The sequence below is a fragment of the Panthera tigris genome, chromosome C1, assembly GCF_018350195.1.
Source record: "Panthera tigris isolate Pti1 chromosome C1, P.tigris_Pti1_mat1.1, whole genome shotgun sequence".
NCBI lineage: Eukaryota > Metazoa > Chordata > Mammalia > Carnivora > Felidae > Panthera > Panthera tigris.
In genome coordinates, this window is record NC_056667.1 from 175138474 (window position 1) to 175151310 (window position 12837).

Genomic DNA, 12837 nt, shown 5'->3' on the forward strand with positions numbered 1-12837 from the left:
TTGGTTTCGGCTCAGGTCATGATCTCAGGGTTGTGAGATCTAGCCCTGCATCAGGCGCCATGCTGGGTGGGGAACCTGCTTAAGATTCTCTCTCTCTCATTCTCTCTCTCTCTCACCCTCTTTCCCTCCCTCTACCTTCCCCCCTACTCTGCTCACAAGTGGGCTCTGTCTCTCTAAAAGAAAGAAAGAAAGAAAGAAAGAAAGAAAGAAAGAAAGAAAGAGAGAGAGAGAGAGAGAGAGAGAGAAAGAAAGAAAGAAAGAAAGAAAGAAAGAAAGAAAGGGAGGGAGGAAGGAAGGAAGGAAGGAAGGAAGGAAGGGAGAATATTCATGTAATCAGTGTCTGTGTATATTCCTGGGTGGTCAGTGGGGGACTAGGGACAAGGAAACAAACATGTTCTTTGCTCTTTCTATTACCTGCAGTTCCTTCAAACTTCCCCAGATGATATTAAGTAGGTGACTTCCTTCATTGTTCAAAGACAGGTCTGATCTTGTATTTACATTTAAGTATATAAACCCTCAGTATATGTGTTGTGATTTTTGATGGCAAAATAAAAGAATTACAATTATTTATACATGTTCACTAGACAGAGATGACTTTTAAATTGAAATTAGGCCTACAATTTAAAGTATTATGTTATAAAAGGAGACAGTAAGGTTATCTTTTTAGTATGTGTATTTAAGGAATCTAGAATTTTTAACCAGGTGATTTACTCTAGTCATTTTTATAAAAATAATTTTTTATGGAATACAATAGCACCTGTAAAGTACTTTGCAAATAAAAATCTTCAAAAATTGATAGCTATTATACTCTTATTCCTTGATAGTCTAGCATTCTTATTTCTTTGTTTTGTGACTATTAGAAAAACATCCACACTTCTAATAGTAATTTTTCCATGTTTATTCATTCTGCCTTTAAAAAAAATTAATTCAGGGGGCACCTGGGTGGCTCAGTCCGGTAAGCATCCAACTCTTGATCTCGGCTCAGGTCTTGATCTCAGGTTTATAAGTCTGAGTCCCACATTGGGCTCCATGCAGGGTGTGGTGCCTACTTAAAAAAAAAAAAATTAATTCAGGTAAAATAGTGTTGACACAGCATTTCCTTTTGTAACTTATTAACCATATTATGCTAGAACACTTTATCAGCCAAATACACCAAGCTATTTTTGACTTTACCATTTCTAAGATAGAAAGAAATATTATCTTATTGACATGTATGTTCTTATAGGTGTTGCCCATACAAGTAATCCCATCAGTCAACAATTTGTTGTAGAGGAAAATGCCTTTCCAGTACTTATTCATTTACTGAGAAATCACCCTTCTCCTAACATTAAGGTATATAAATGGTTTTAATATTTTTTCTGATACAGTAAAAATTAACAGAAATATGACTTTCTGAGAATAAACTGTATCTTCATGCAAGTTCACAAGTATACTAGAAAAATTTAACCTATCCTAAAAGTTTAAAAGAGTTGCTTTATAAATATAGTAGTAAAGATAAAGTAAATTTTATTAAAATATTAAATTTTCAAATAATTAAGTCTTGTGTCCTTACTCATCAAAATTTTATTCCTCAGATATTTGGTTATTCACAGAATTTCTTCCCTACTTCCTCAGATACTGATTGCTAAAACTGGGTGGGGATAATGAGGATATGTGATTTATGTAGCAAAAATTCTCAAATTTAAGTGATTCCTGTCAATGTTAACCATCAAAACAGCCCTACCTCTACCAGTGTGAACATTACAGATATCTTACAAGTTATTTAAGAGTCATTCACTCTTCTATTCACTTCTGGTGAACTGCCTTTAATAAAATGACATTCGCATATATTCAATCCTTTGGAGATTTATGACATCTAGAGTTGGCCAGGCAGGAAATTATAACAACAAAAAATACATTTTTCTCTTCAAAATTAGGTATGAGTTCTGTTGGAAATGAGAAAACAGAAGTATGTAAGCAAATACAGAATTATTTCTTTTAAGGAAGGTGTTACCAGAAAAGATGTTAGGGGGCGCCTGGGTGGCTCAGTCGGTCAAGCGTCCGACTTCAGCTCAGGTCACGATCTCACGGTCCGTGAGTTCGAGCCCCGCGTGGGGCTCTGGGCTGATGGCTCAGAGCCTGGAGCCTGCTTCCGATTCTGTGTCTCCCTCTCTCTCTGCCCCTCCCCCATTTGTGCTCTGTCTCTCTCAGTCTCAAAAATAAATAAACATTAAAAAAAAAAATGAAAAAAAGAAAAAAAGAAAAGATGAAGTTATGCAGCTTTTCTGGTTATGAAAGAGATTATTCTATTATAGGAGTTAATTAGGGAAACAGAAGGAAGGAGCATATTTTTGCAATTTTTTGGCTTGAATTATATGAAAAACTACACTGACTTTCAAAGTACAAATAAATTTCATAAGACCATGGAATTTGCCACATAAAAATACATTTTTATTTTAAAACATGCATTTTCATGTTTTAAACAAAGTTTACTTTTATTGTGTCCATCCATATTTCAGTATATGCTTTCAATGAGTTCTTCAACTTGTTAAAAACATAACATCAATACATTTCTTCAAATAAGATGCTATAGTAAACAAAATACTTTTGAAATAATAAGCATGCTTTTCAAATTCATAACATTTTTCATAGAAGTGCATAATGTAATCTTAAAAAACTTATCTTGAGTCCCGAAAATAAACAAAGTTCATTTACATCCTCCTAAAAGGCTTCAGAATGTGAATTAAATGACCCTGGAACTAGAGCAAAACTATTCTTCAGGACTATTTCCCGGTCTTGGGAATTTTTTCCTTAATTGATAGGCCTTCCATTGAAGCCTTAGAATTCAACGGTCAACAGCTAACAAGCAGTTCAAAAGTTTTTTATTCCAGGCCAGGATTTAAAAAAAAAAAATTCTTTTTTAGATGTGGAAAGGATACAACTATGCACTTAAGATAATACCTCCTCACATTTCCTGCTGGCCCTGGTTGCTCCCCAACCCCCTCTCAAACGGAGCTTTGTGTTGGTGATGGCACACTTAGGAAGGATATTTTCCCAGCTGTTAAAAATTGCTAGGGACATTGCTTCGGACATTGTAAATGCCACTCTATTATTAGAGAATTGGAATCAATGAATTACACAGATGAATTAGTATATCCCATATAAATGTTTGTATAATGAAATATGTGATTTGATAAACCATGAGTGAAAAATAAACTAATTTCTACATACTTAGGTTGAAGTGGCATTTTCCTTGGCATGCATTGTCCTAGGGAATGATCTGTTACAGAATGAATTACAAGAAAATGAAGGATTTAAGTATGCCGATGTCCTTCATCTTCTTCACTCACAAGATAAGGTAATGCCTTTACAAAATGTTAAAGCTCATGTAGAATGGTTTTTAGACCATATCCTCAAATTATGTCTTTTGCACAGCAATATTTAAATATATTACATAAGAAATGTAAAATCTCTTTGGTATATCATTAGTTTGTAATAATGAAATAATATTGTTCCATATTTTTCATAGTTGACTTATTTCATCTTTGAAAGGTAGCAATTTTTTTCTTTAATTAATTAATTAATTAATTAATTATTTTATTTTTTATTTTTAAAAATTTACATCCAAATTAGCATATAGTGCAACAATGATTTCAGGAGTAGATTCCTTAGTGCCCCTTACCCATTTAGCCCATCTCCCCTCCCACAACCCCTCCCGTAACCCTCAGTTTGTTCTACATATTTATGAGTCTCTTATGTTTTGTACCCCTCCCTGTTTTTATGTTATTTTTGTTTCCCTTACCTTATGTTCATCTGTTTTGTCTCTTAAAGACCTCATATGAGTGAAGTCATATGGTTTTTGTCTTTCTCTGACTAATTTCACTCAGCAAAATACTCTCCAATTCCATCCATTTCCATTCCATTCAAATTTCTTCACTGGATTATTTGTTTTTTGGGTGTTGAGTTTGATATGTTCTTTATAGATTTTGGATACTAACCCTTTATCTGATATGTCATTTACAAATATCCTCTCCCATTCTGTCGGTTGCCTTTCAGTTTTGCTGATTGTTTCCTTGTTGTGCAGAAGCTTTTTATTTTGATGAGGTCATAGTAGTTCATTTTTGCTTGTTTCCCTTGCCTCCGGAGACATGTTGAGTAAGAAGTTGGTATGGCCAAGATCAAAGAGGTTTTTGCCTGCTTTCGTCTCGAGGATTTTGATGGCTTCCTGTCTTATATTGAGGTTTTTCAATCATTTTGGGTTTATTTTTATGTATGGTGTAAGAAAGAGGTCCAGGTTCATTCTTCTGCATGTCGCTGTCCGGTTTTCCCAGTACCACTTGCTGAAGAGACTGTCTTTATTCCATTGGATACTATTTCCTGCTTTGTCAAAGATTAGTTGGCCATACATTTGTGGGTCCATTTCTGGGTTCTCTATTCTGTTCCATTGATCTGAGTGTCCTTGTGCCAGTACCATACTGTCTTGATGATTACAGCTTTGTAGTATAGCTTGAAGTCTGGGATTGTGATGCCTCCTGCTTTGGTTTTCTTTTTCAAGATTGGTTTGGCTATTCGGGGTCTTGTCTGGTTCCATACAAATTTTAGGATTATTTGTTCTAGCTCTGTGAAGAATGCTGGTGTTATTTTGATAGGCATTGCATTGAATATGTAGATTGATTTGGGTAGTATCGACATTTTAACAATATTTGTTCTTCCTATCCAGGAGCATGGAATCTTTTTCCATTTTTTTTGTGTCTTCTTCAATTTCTTTCATAAGCTTTCTATAGTTTTCAGCATATAGATTTTGGTTAGATTTATTCCTAGGTACTTTATGGTTTTTTTGTGCAACTGAAAATGGGATCAATTCCTTGATTTCTCTTTCTGTCACTTCATTGTTGGTGTATAGGAATGCAACTGATTTCTGTGCGTTGATTTTATATCCTGCAACTTGGCTGAATTCATGAATCAGTTCTAGCAGTTTTTTGGTGTAATCTTTTGGGTTTTCCATATAGAGTATCATGTCATCTGCAAAGAGTGAAAGTTCGACCTCCTCCTGGCCGATCTGTATGCCTTTTATTTGTGTTGTCTGATTGCAGAGGCTGACTTCCAATACTATGTTGAATTAACAGTGACGAGAATGGACATCCCTTCCTGACCTTAGGGGGAAAGCTCTCAGTTTTTCCCCATTAAGGATGATATTAGCGTTGGGTCATTCATATATGGCGTTTATGATCTCGAGGTATGTTTCTTCTATCCCTACTTTCTTGAGGGTTTTTATCAAGAAAGTCTGCTGTATTTTGTCAAATGCTTTCTAGGCATCTATTGAGAGGATCATATGGTTCTTGTCCTTTCTTTCATTGATGTGATGAATCACTTTAATTGTTTTGCAGATATTGAACCAGCCCTGCATCCCAGGTATAAATCCCACTTGGTCGTGGTGAATAATTTTCTTAATGTATTTTTGGAGCCGGTTGGCTAATATCTTGTTGAGGATTTTGCATCCATGTTCATCAGGGAAATGGGTCTATAGTTCTCCTTTTTAGTGGGGTCTCTGTCTGGTTTTGGAATCAAGGTAATGCTGGCTTCATAGAGTTTGGAAGTTTTCCTTCCATTTCTATTTTTTGGAACACCTTCAAGAGAATAGGTGTTAACTCTTCCTTAAGTGTTTGGTAGAATTCCCCTGGAAAGCCATCTGGCCCTGGACTCTTGTTTTTTGGCAGATTTTTGATTACTAATTCGATTTCCTTACTGGTTATGGGTCTGTTCAAATTTTCTATTTCTTCCTGTTTCAGTTTTTGTAGTGTATATGTTTCTAGGAAGTTATCCATTTCTTCCAGATTACCCATTTTATTGGCATATAATTGCTTACAACATTCTTTTATTATTGTTTTTATTTCTGCTGTGTTGGTTGTGATCTCTCCTCTTTCATTCTTGATTTTATTCATTTGGGTCCTTTCCTTTTTCTTTTTGATCAAACTGGCTAGTGGTTTATCAATTTTAATTCTTTTAAAGAACCAGCTTCTGATTTCATTGATCTGTTCTACTGTTTGTTTTTTTTTGTTGTTGTTGTTGTTGTTGTTTATTTGTTTCAATAGCATTAATTTCTGCTCCAATCTTTGTTATTTCCTGTCTTCTGCTGATTTGGGGTTTTATTTGCTGTTCTTTTCCCAGCTCCTTAAGGTGTAAGGTTAGGTTGTGTATCTGAGATCTTTCTTCCTTCTTTAGTAGGGTCTGGATTGCTATATACTTTCCTCTTATGACCTTTGCTGCATCCCAGAGGTTTTAGGTTGTGGTGTTATCATTTTCATTGACTTCCATATACTTTCTAATTTCCTCTTTAACTGCTTGGTTAGCCCATTCATTCTTTAGTAGGATGCTCTTCAGTCTCCAAGTATTTGTTACCTTTCCAAATTTTTTCTTGTGGTTGATTTCGAGTTTCATAGGGGTGTGGAAAATATGCATGGTATGATCTCGATCTTTTTGTACTTACTTAGGGCTGATTTGTGTCCCAGTATATGGTCTATTGTGGAGAACGTTCCATGTGCACTGGAGAAGAATGTATATTCTGCTGCTTTAGGAGGAAATGTTCTGAATATATGTTAAGTCCATCTGGTCCAGTGTGTCATTCAAAGCCATTGTTTCCTTGTTGATTTTTTGATTAGATATCTGTCCATTGCTGGGAGTGGGGTGCTGAAGTCTCCTACTATTATGGTATTACTACTGATGAGTTTCTTTGTGATTGTGATCAATTGATTTATATATTTGGGTGCTTCCACATTTGGTGGATAAACGTTTACAATTGTTAGGTCTTCTTAGTGGATAGACCCCTTGATTATGATATAATGCCCTTCTGCATCTCTTGATACAGTTGAAAGGTAGCAATTTTAACGCTTAGAGAGCCAATAAACAAATCTCTTCTGTCCTGGACGCATCAAAATTTTTCTTTTTGAAATTTTATGATATTTGAAATGTTATGACCTTTCAACTCTCAGTCACCCACTATTCTAGTGGTGCTTCTCAAACTTTGTGATAAAGGAAAGCCTTCCCCCAGCAATCTGTAATGGGTAGGATAATGAAAACAACAAAAACTTTAAATTTTGCAATAATTTTAGGTTTTCCAAAATTTTGCAAAAATAGTAGAGTGTTCTAGCATATCCTTCATCCAGCTTTCCTGGATGTCAACCAGCAATTAACATTGATACCATACTATTAACTAATCTGCAAACTTTATTTAAATTTTGCCAATTTTCCCACCAGTGTCCTTTTTCTGTCCCAGAATGCAATCTAGGATCTCACATTACATCTATTTGTCAAGTCCCTTTAGTTTCCTTCAATCTGTGAAACTCAGTCCTTTGTTTTTCATGATTTTACATGTCTTCCATGATTGACATTTTTGATGAGTCCACACCAGTTACTTTGTAGAATGCCCTTCAATTTGAGTTATCTGATGTTTTCTCATGATTAAATTGAGGTTATGCATTTTGGCAAGAATACCATAGAAATGATGTGGTCTTCTTCATTCACCTGCCCAGTGCATCATTTCAGGAGGTACATGGTGCTGTTATGTCTTATAACTGGCAATGTTAACTTTGGGTACTTGGTTAAGGTAGTATCTGCCATATTTCTCCACTGTAAAGTCACTGTACTTCCTTTTTTTAATAAGTATCTTAAGGTGAGACATTTTGAGCCTGTGCAAATATTCTGTTTTGCATGTACTTTTGCTCAACAATTTTAGCATCTACTGATGCAGCAATGATTACTGTGGTATTTGGCTAACGACAATTTTTTTGAAAGTTCTCTCTTTTTTTTTTTTTTTTAATCAAATTTATACTTAAATTCCAGTTAGTTAACATGCAGTGTACTATTAGTTTCAGGTGTACAATGTAGTGATTCATTACTTACGTACAACACCGGTCCTCACTACAAGTGCCCTCCTTAATCCCCATCATCTACTCAACCCATCTCCCCACCCACTTCCCTTCTCATCACAATCAGTTTGTTCTCTATAGTTAAGAGTCTGTTTCTTGGTTTTCCTCTCTCTTTTATTCCCCTCTATGTTTGTTTTACTTCTTAAATTCCACCTGAGTGAAATCATATGTTATTTGCCTTTCTCTGACTGATTTATTTTGCTTAGCATACTACTTTCTAGCTCCATCCACATCCTTGCAAATGACGAGATTCATTCTTTTTACGGCTGAGTAATATACCATCATATATATACATATACACCACATCTTTATTCATTCATCAGGCAATGGACATTTGGGATCTTTACATAATTTGGCTATTGTTGATAATGCTGCCATAAACATCTTTCTAGATTTATTAGCTGGTATTTAACTATAAGGAAGAGCTGTTCCTTTTAAATTCGAATTCCCAGTTTTTGTAATCCTGATGTCAACCATTTTGTCGACTGTCATTGGTCCATGGGCCATACTTTGGATACCACTAACCCTAGAGAAATTTGAGAACTTTTGTTGTCTATAGTGCATTTAGCAATTAGGGAAGAAAACTGCCAACTGTCAGTTTTAGATTTGGGAGGAAGAAAAGAGGGTTATGAGGGGAGAAATGAACTCAAAGCATTATTTATTAATATATAGATTTCTACTGTACTGTGGTATATGAAAAAATGGAGATGTGCTGCTGTAATAATATGGGGAATATAGGGTGAGGAGACTGAATTTGTGTCTGACTGACTCTTTAAGCCACCTTTCTTCTCTCTCTGTTCATTCCACATTTTATTCTCATTGCTCATTCCTCAGGGACACCCTTCTCCTTTTTCTTCTACTACTCATTCTGCTCTTAATCATTCTCCTTTTCTTCTCAGCCTGTTCCCACCTGCTTCATTCATTGGACCCTGTTCTTTTGTGTATTCCTAATACTTTTCTTCTTGCTTATGGCTAGGTGACTACTTTGTGTGTACATAATTTTTATTATGGAAAATTTCAAACACATACAGAATAAAAGAGTAGCACAATGAACTTAAATATTCCTATGACCCAGTTTCAGCACTTATCAATTCATGGCCAGTTTTATTTCATCTATATATCCACTTGCTCTTCCTATATTATTTTTCAAGAAAATCTCAGGCATCATATAATTTTATTGGTAAATATTTTAGTATGCACATATAGCACTTTTATGTAATGATTAACACTGAAAGAAGAAAACTTGCTAAGATTAATGGTTCTCTCTGTACTATACTGTTCAAGCAAAATATTAAAAATAAGATTTAGTGATAAAGTTCTATCTTTTGGGTCTTTCTGGAAGATCTACCATACTTGTTCATCTTTGGCAAGTGAACAGACGCTAAGAATTGGCTTTTGCTCTGTTTGCCAAGTCCCAGAAAATTAAAATGTGATTTTTAAATCATCTTTCATTTCCCTCTTAGGATATAGTACAGAATTTTACAAATGACTTATTTTGAGAGATGATAGAGACCATCCCACAATGCATAACATGTAATATATAGTATGCTATACAAGGAAGTTTTGACTTATCAAATTCTACTTTGAAATGTTGAAATGAAAATAAAAATATGTTAAAACAAAAAAGTTGAGGGTTAGTGAAATTATGGAATTTCCTATTACTGTTTAGGTATTTATTTGCACAATTATTAACTAACATTCCCTCTGAATATGAAAATTACTTCTCTCTTCTCCCTGAAGCCACAACTTACTTCTCTATTTAATCTGTTCAATGACATCCTGGGTTGACTCTATTACCTGTTTTCCCCAATGATGTCATGTTTTACTCCCAGAGATAAGAATGTAATGTATTTAGATGGGCGAGAATTCAAAATCTATTACCTTGAGTAACATAATAAACGAACTAAGTTAAAGATAATGCATGTGGGGCGCTTGGGTGGCTCAGTCAGTTAAGTGTCTGACACTTGATTTCAGTTCAGGTCATTGTCTCACCATTCGTGAATTTGAGCTCTGCATCAAGCTTTGCACTAACAGCACAGAGCTTACTTGGGATTCTCTCTCCCTCTCTTTCTGCTGGCTCGCTCTCTCTCTTAAAAATAAATAAAAATAAATAAACCTAAAACCTGCCTTTTTGAGTTAAAAAAAGAAAAAAAGATAACACATGTTTCTCCTGTTTCTAGGATGTTTGTTTAAGAGCAGGCTATGCATTAACCCTTTTTGCCTTCAATAATCGCCTTCAACAATACTTAATATTGGAAAGTGGAATAATGACCATATCAATTTTTGAACCTTTTCTTGAATCAACAATTGAAACTGAGAAGGCAATGGCAGCATTTCAGGTACAAAACTGAAGTTAAAACTTCAAATCCATAAGTGTCTTTTTAGTCAAAAACTTGAAAATTAGAAAAAATTTTAATCTGGAAAAGTATTTACTGATTTGTAAAATTTGCAGTATTTTTCACACCAGCCCTTTCCACCTCATAAAATCCCTGTTATTTATGAGGATATCTTCATTTTACCAGCACTTTTTGCCTTTGTACCTTATCTGATGCTTATAAGAACCCTGTCAGGTTGATGGGCAGATAGTATTATTTTTATCATCCACATATTACAGGCAGAAAAACATGGTAGTATCCAAGACATGTTTTCTAACTGCAGATCTTTACCTGATCACACTGGTTCTTCAACCCATGACAACTAGATGTATATGGGTTCTTCTTATTCTCTCTCTTCTTTTTCTATCCTATAACATTTAGGAGAAATATTTTCTATGAACCCATACTTCAAGAATGGAAAACCTGCAAATATTGTAGGAAGAATGCAATGGCCTGCCATGTTCACTGCAGTAATCAGATAGGGACAAGCACTCTAACTCACACCCCTGCCACTTGCTTTTCTTCTACTGAATAATACCAAATTACCCCTCTAACCTTCCTGAGAAGTAGCCAAAAAACATTAAAGCTTAATTAGAGAAGCCAAATAGAAAACATTCAATGATTCTATGCTTCTTTGTGTTTTCAGATTATTATATTAGCTAAAGTCATTATAGACATGGACCATATTACTTTGTCTGCAAGAGGTGTCACTATTTTAGTTGACAGTCTGTATTCAGTTCATTCTACCACTATTGTCTTGACAGGTAAGAAATAACTGGAAGGTAGTTATATAAAACAACTACATAAAACTATTTTCAAAAATAATTTTTTGTAATCTGAGCAATAATAAAATAATAAGCCTGATACTATGTCACATGGTCTGAAGAATGAGCTGGTATAAATCTACATGAACTCCACAGTAAGCCTACATGGAACAATGGGAGTCTACTCTGCACCCCAAAAAGCAGCAGGGTAACTCTGAACATGGCCTTTTTGATTTCTTACTTTTTCAAACCTCTAATTATTTTTTCCAGAAAGAAAATGAGAATTAAACTATGAGCTACCAACAACAAAGTTTACACACTGATTTACGAAAGTAATGGCAGATTTATACTGCTATACTTCTGTCTGGTTTTCTTTTGATCAATTGTTCAAATTTTGCTAACATTTAAAGAGTTCCCTTTGTTGCTATGCAATATAGCAAAGCAAAATAGTCCAACAGAGTTCTTGGCACACTTAATGCTAGTTGTGTAACTGTATCTCCTCCAGAGCTAACTTTCAAAATTAATAATAAGCTAATTGACTTGATATATCACTTTTTTTTTAAACGTTTATTTATTTTTGAGACAGAGAGAGACAGAGCATGAACAGGGGAAGGGCATAGAGAGAGGGAGACACAGAATCTGAAACAGGCTCCAGGCTCTGAGCTGTCAGCACAGAGCCCGACGCGGGGCTTGAACTCACGGACCGTGAGATCATGACCTGAGCCGAAGTCGGACGCTTAACCGACTGAGCCACCCAGGTGCCCCGATATATCACTCTCAACACAACATGAAACAGTATCAGGATGACAACCATGTGGAGTGACTACTACCAAAAAATAAATAGTTTGTTTGTTTGTTTGTTTTTAACTGTAATGGATCATAGAAGGTAGGAAAGGAAATCATACTTGCTGCCATGGAATTATATTTTTACTTGAGATGGGAGGAAAATTTATGCAAACAAAAACTTTCTGATGGAAACTAGGACAAAAACATGTTTAAAAGAAATTATTAAATACTTTTTATCTAAATAGCATTCTTAATTCAAGTCATAGTAATTCTATGGCTCTGAGAAACAACTGTAGTGGGTTTAAATTTTACTCCACAAACTCTTTTGTGCAAGAAATACCATATTATACTAGCTTTCACATATTGTCTCAGGCTGGTAGGAACTGAAACTCAAAAATTACTGGGCCTTTCTCTGCACTCCACCATCAGAGTCATATGCATCTCCAGAGTCTGGGGTATCTCAAGCAAAGCAGGATATTCAGGCCGCAGATATAATGTAAAATAAGTGTTGTGCTAAAGGTCTACGTCAACATGGTTCCCAGAAGAAGCTCCAAAGGCACAGAAGTTTTGCAAAGACTAGGATTTCTATTGCCAACTGTCCAGTTTTCCTATGTGCACTACATAAGCATTCTCCACTCAAAGCTCCTGTTCCTATCATCTCCTTCTTAGTCTTAGAGTCTCTGACTGCCTCCATTTGTTCCCCATTTCTTGCTCCTCATCTTCAGAGACACCTCTCTTCCTTTGTCCTTTTCACCTAAAATAATGCCTTCTATACACATAGATTTTAAAAATATATAAGCCTGAAAAAAAGATTGTCTTAAGACAATTTTTGCTCCAAGCCATACAACCCATCCCTCCCCATCCTGAAACAATAAATACAAAGGCCTTGGTTTATAAAGAAGGCCAGAAAAAAAAAAAAAATACAAGAACAAAAACCCAGTGAATACCTCAATAAAGTATCCATCCACATTTATATGGGTGGATGCCTTTATATATTAAAATTTGTGT

The 12837-nt window shown here is 35.1% G+C and overlaps 2 protein-coding genes across 9 annotated transcripts in view; one reads left to right on the top strand and one right to left on the bottom strand.

Moving 5' to 3' along the window:
- Positions 1–12837, top strand: part of ANKAR (ankyrin and armadillo repeat containing) — a 72213-nt gene that overhangs the window by 52535 nt on the left and 6841 nt on the right. For all 8 annotated transcript variants that reach the window (XM_042994894.1, XM_042994895.1, XM_042994897.1 and 5 more), the window contains 4 exons: positions 1226–1332; positions 3215–3337; positions 10085–10243; positions 10926–11043. In XM_042994894.1, the coding sequence (XP_042850828.1) occupies positions 1226–1332; positions 3215–3337; positions 10085–10243; positions 10926–11043 (507 nt within the window). The remainder of the gene's footprint in view (positions 1–1225; positions 1333–3214; positions 3338–10084; positions 10244–10925; positions 11044–12837) is intronic.
- Positions 1014–12837, bottom strand: part of OSGEPL1 (O-sialoglycoprotein endopeptidase like 1) — a 31159-nt gene continuing 19335 nt past the window's right edge. Inside the window, exon 9 of the mRNA XM_042994902.1 lies at positions 1014–1048. The gene's annotated coding sequence lies outside the window, so the exon portion shown is untranslated. The remainder of the gene's footprint in view (positions 1049–12837) is intronic.